At 36.6% G+C, this 4,238-nt stretch overlaps 1 protein-coding gene across 1 annotated transcript; it reads left to right on the top strand.

Moving 5' to 3' along the window:
- Positions 1–1,170: 1,170 nt before the first annotated feature.
- LOC123232173 (olfactory receptor 7C2-like) lies at positions 1,171–2,121 on the top strand. Its single transcript, XM_044658544.1, has one exon. The coding sequence runs from the start codon at positions 1,171–1,173 to the stop codon at positions 2,119–2,121; it is 951 nt and encodes a 316-aa protein (XP_044514479.1).
- The last annotated feature ends 2,117 nt before the right edge of the window (positions 2,122–4,238 follow it).

The raw sequence follows: 4,238 nt of genomic DNA on the forward strand, positions 1-4,238 counted from the left end.
ACATACCTATAGCATATAAGAAAGGGAAAAACACATTCTTCCCAACATGAACACACATACATACATACACATACACATACACATAAATACAAACACAAATGGGTACACATGAAGATAATTCATTTTTTAATGATCTGTAAGTTTTGAGTAGCCAGTAACCTCCCTGAGGTAGCAGTATCATGGCAACCAAAATAACATTTTTAAAAGTACCTTACATTAAAGGAGTCAAAGCTTCCTGTAAGAAGGAGGTGGTCATCCCATTATCCTTGTCCATAATCAGACCACATCTGAAATTTTATGTTTAGCTCTGGATGCCACAATTTAGAAAGGACATTGATAATCTGGAGAAGATACTAGAAAGAGCAACCAGAATGGAAAAGGGCCTATGAAGATAAGTGGAAGGAATGAGGATTTCTTTACCTAAAGTAGAGAAAGCTTTTGCAATATGGGACAACTGCCTTCTCACAGTTAAAGAGATTCCTGTAGGGAGAGAAATGGGATTTTTTCAGCAAGGACTCAGAGTATAATCAGAGCAATGGATAGAACTTAAAAACTGGTATAATTAGGCTCAATATAAAAGAAACTGACAGTTACTGCAGAAAGAGTTTCCCTTCCACAGATGACTTCAAGGAAAAAGTAGATGTGGACTTTTCAGGTATGTTATAGAATGAATTTTGTGTTTGTGTGCATGTGTGTGTTACAGTTTTGTACTATGAATTCCATAAGGTTTTTCCATCTCTATAAAATTTTATTATTCCATTTGAAGAACAGACTCTAAACCATTCTGTCATATCAAATCAGTATCCTGTGTCTGTTCTTGGCAGCAGGAGTGGACTTGCGGAATGATAGAATCTCTTCCTTTATCCCAGTACTTAAAGCAAATTGGAGATGGTGTTCATAAATCAATTACTTTTAAATGTTGTTCATTCTGATTCAAATAATATATGAACTGGAAGGAATCTTAGAAGTCATTTTGTCCAAGTCCATTGAAGTCAAATGAAGAAATAGTGACTTGTCCAAGATCAAAAAGATGATAAGTGTCAGATACAGAAAATGAACCTAGACATTATAAGTCAGAGCCACTTCTTCCTCCCATTTCAGATACAAAGATAACTGTATTTTCATGTCATGCTCTTCTCACTTCTCCTTCCCAGCAGAAACATCAGCCCCATGGTACAAGGAAACCAAACACAATTCACTGAATTTCTACTCCTGGGATTTTCTGAGACACCAGAGCAGCAGGGGCCTCTCTTTGGGCTCTTTTTGGGCATGTACTTGGTCACTGTGGTTGGAAATCTGCTCTTAATGCTGACCATTGCCTCTGACTCTCACCTCCATACACCCATGTACTTCTTTGTCTCCAATCTGTCCTTTGTAGATCTCTGTGTCATAACCACTACAGTCCCCAAGATGCTGATGAACATCTTGACACAAAGCAAGGTTATATCCTATGCTGGCTGTGTTGCTCAGATGTACTTCTTTATGGCTTTAACTTGTGTGGACAATTTCCTTCTCACTGCAATGGCTTATGACCGTTATGTGGCTATCTGTCATCCTCTGCACTATGCAACCATCATGAGTCCTAGACTCTGTGTTCTCTTGGTGCTACTGTCCTGGATAATAAGCCTCTTAGAGGCCCTCATTCAGAATCTGATGGTAACAAGGCTCTTTTTCTGTGGAGATCATGAAATTCAGCACTTCTTTTGTGATTTTCCTCAAGTTCTGAAACTCTCTTGTTCTGAAACTTTTATGAATTTTATGTTATTATATATTATGGCTGCAATACTGGGCATTGTCCCACTCACAGGGATCGTTTTTTCATACAGTAAGATCTGTTCTTCCATTTTGAAAGTCCCATCTGCTAGGGGTAAGTACAAAGCCTTTTCTACCTGTGGATCTCATCTCTCTGTTGTTTCTTTATTCTATGGCACAGGGATAGGAGTATATTTCAGCTCTTCCACTACTCAGTCTTCCTGGAAGAGTACAGCTGTTTCAGCAATGTATGCTGTGGTCACACCCATGTTGAACCCCTTTATTTATAGCCTGAGAAATAAGGACATAAAAGATGCCCTTAGGAGGCTCATTGGCAGAGTAACTTCCTATGAGAGGTCTAGATCCTGATCCTTTAAATAGAACACTTCTACTTTTGCAGAAAATATTGAGAATCAAAAATCTTATATTACTCAGTTCTCTCTCCAGTGAAATCCATCCTCCATTTAGCTACTGAAGAGATTTTCCCAAAGTAGAAGTCTAACCCTTTCACCCCCACCCACCAATTCAATTAATGCTCCCTACTGTCTCCAATCTCAAGCACTAAATCTTCTGTTCAATACTCAAATTCCTTACAACCTAGCCTCTTTCTACCTTTTCAATCTTCTACTACCTTATTCCCTACCATAAATTCTTTGCTCCAATGACATTAGTCTTTTTGCTCATTCCTGAATAAAACACTCCATTTCTTGGATCCAGGTATTTTCTAAGTCTGTTATTCATGCTCTCTCTACTTAACTCTACATACAATCTTCTTTTGCTTCTTTTAAGTTCCAACTTCTTAAAAATCCCATCTTTGACTGGAAGTTTTCCCCAATCCTCTCACTTTTATTGCCTGCCCTCTGTTGATGATATCCTGTGAATTTTCTATTATTTTACTTTTTATGTTATTTCCTCTGTTAGATTATGAGGTCCTTAAAGTAAGAGACTATTTTTGCCTCCTTTTGTATACCCAAAGCTTAGCACAGTGACTAATATATAATAGGTACCTAATAAATATTAATTGATGGACATCAATCTGCCTACCTTACTGACTCACTCTGCTCTTGTTGACTACAAAGGACTTTGACATTTTCTTTATTGTCTCTTTTCTTGGAGTTTCCACCACAATCACATCTGGTTGAATACTTCCTATTTCTTCAGGACATTTTCCAGCTCAAAAAATCCTGAAAAAGAAATGACAATACCAGCCCTCTGTGTAACACTTATATCTATTTGTCATTGGCAAAATAATTTAATGTCTTTAACCCTCAACTTCTTCATTTCTGAACTGGAAATTAGAAAACCAGTTCTAACAACTGACAGACTTTTTTCTCTACATAAAATGAAATACTGTACATGAAAGATGTTTGTAAACTATGAAATGATATATAGCTAAAGTAAAGAAAGAAGAAATTAGAGAACACCATTATGGGATTTCATCATTGTGAGTCTATGTCCCAACTACTCCATGCCTTACTAGATAATCATTATGAGTGGGAGATGATGAAAAAAATCATCACAGAGTATTCAATATTTTCTTGATCAACTTCTTTATCCTTTTCTTGACACTATAGAGGTGAAATCTTTCTAGTTTAGGTGAACTTCAAAGAACTAGAAATCTTGTGGAATAGCCTTTGAGAAACTAATGTCAATTCCATTTCACTATGAACCATTGTGTGTGCGTGTGTGTGTGTGTGTGTGTGTGTGTGTGTGTATCAGTTGAAAGTGTAATTGCTTTCATGATCATCTTTATCATCATAATTCTCCAACATGGGTCTAAATATATTACTAATATGCTTGAGATGCTTCATTGGTTCCTATTATATACTAGAATAAAATTCCATCTCCTGTGAAATTTAAAACCCTTCATAATCTAATTACATAATACAATCTTTGCTGATTTCACAGCCCTGATCCAATATATTCTACTTTCAGTCAAATTCACCTATTTGTAATAATGTTCTGTCTCTTTCTTGAGAGCCCATGCATGCAACAGATGTCAGTATATATTCACCTCTGTATCTTGTATTCCCTACCTCTTTTCAATGCTAAGTTCAAGGGCCAACTCCAAAAAGAATTCATGATTTCCCCAGCAGTTCATGTCCACTCCTACCAAATTTACTGCATATATTATATATTTACTTATCCGTATGCATTTTTGGAAAGATACTTTATTTTACCACTTACATGTTGTAATGAGGAAGTTTCCAAGATGGATATCAGATGTTACAATCCACCTAGGGACTCCTCAGGGCCAGTTAAGCACCAAACCCTTTCTTATGAAAATAGAGTTTATTTAATAACAGGAATAAAGGGAGTAAAGGAAACTGGATAGGTATGACCCTAAATCTATTCACATTACCTCCACCCAGCTTCTATGTTCCCTGTTCTGATTCTTCTCTAGGCCCTACTTAATCCTCTCTGTGCAATCTAAACCCTTTCCCAAGCTATCTGACTTAATGTAATTCCCACAAATAATTAATAAA

The sequence above is a fragment of the Gracilinanus agilis genome, chromosome 1 (assembly GCF_016433145.1).
Source record: "Gracilinanus agilis isolate LMUSP501 chromosome 1, AgileGrace, whole genome shotgun sequence".
Classification (NCBI taxonomy): domain Eukaryota; kingdom Metazoa; phylum Chordata; class Mammalia; order Didelphimorphia; family Didelphidae; genus Gracilinanus; species Gracilinanus agilis.

What these genes read in the sequence shown, in the direction of transcription:
- LOC123232173 (XM_044658544.1), top strand. Translation starts at nt 1,171, where the DNA reads ATGGTACAAGGAAACCAAACACAATTCACTGAATTTCTACTCCTGGGA.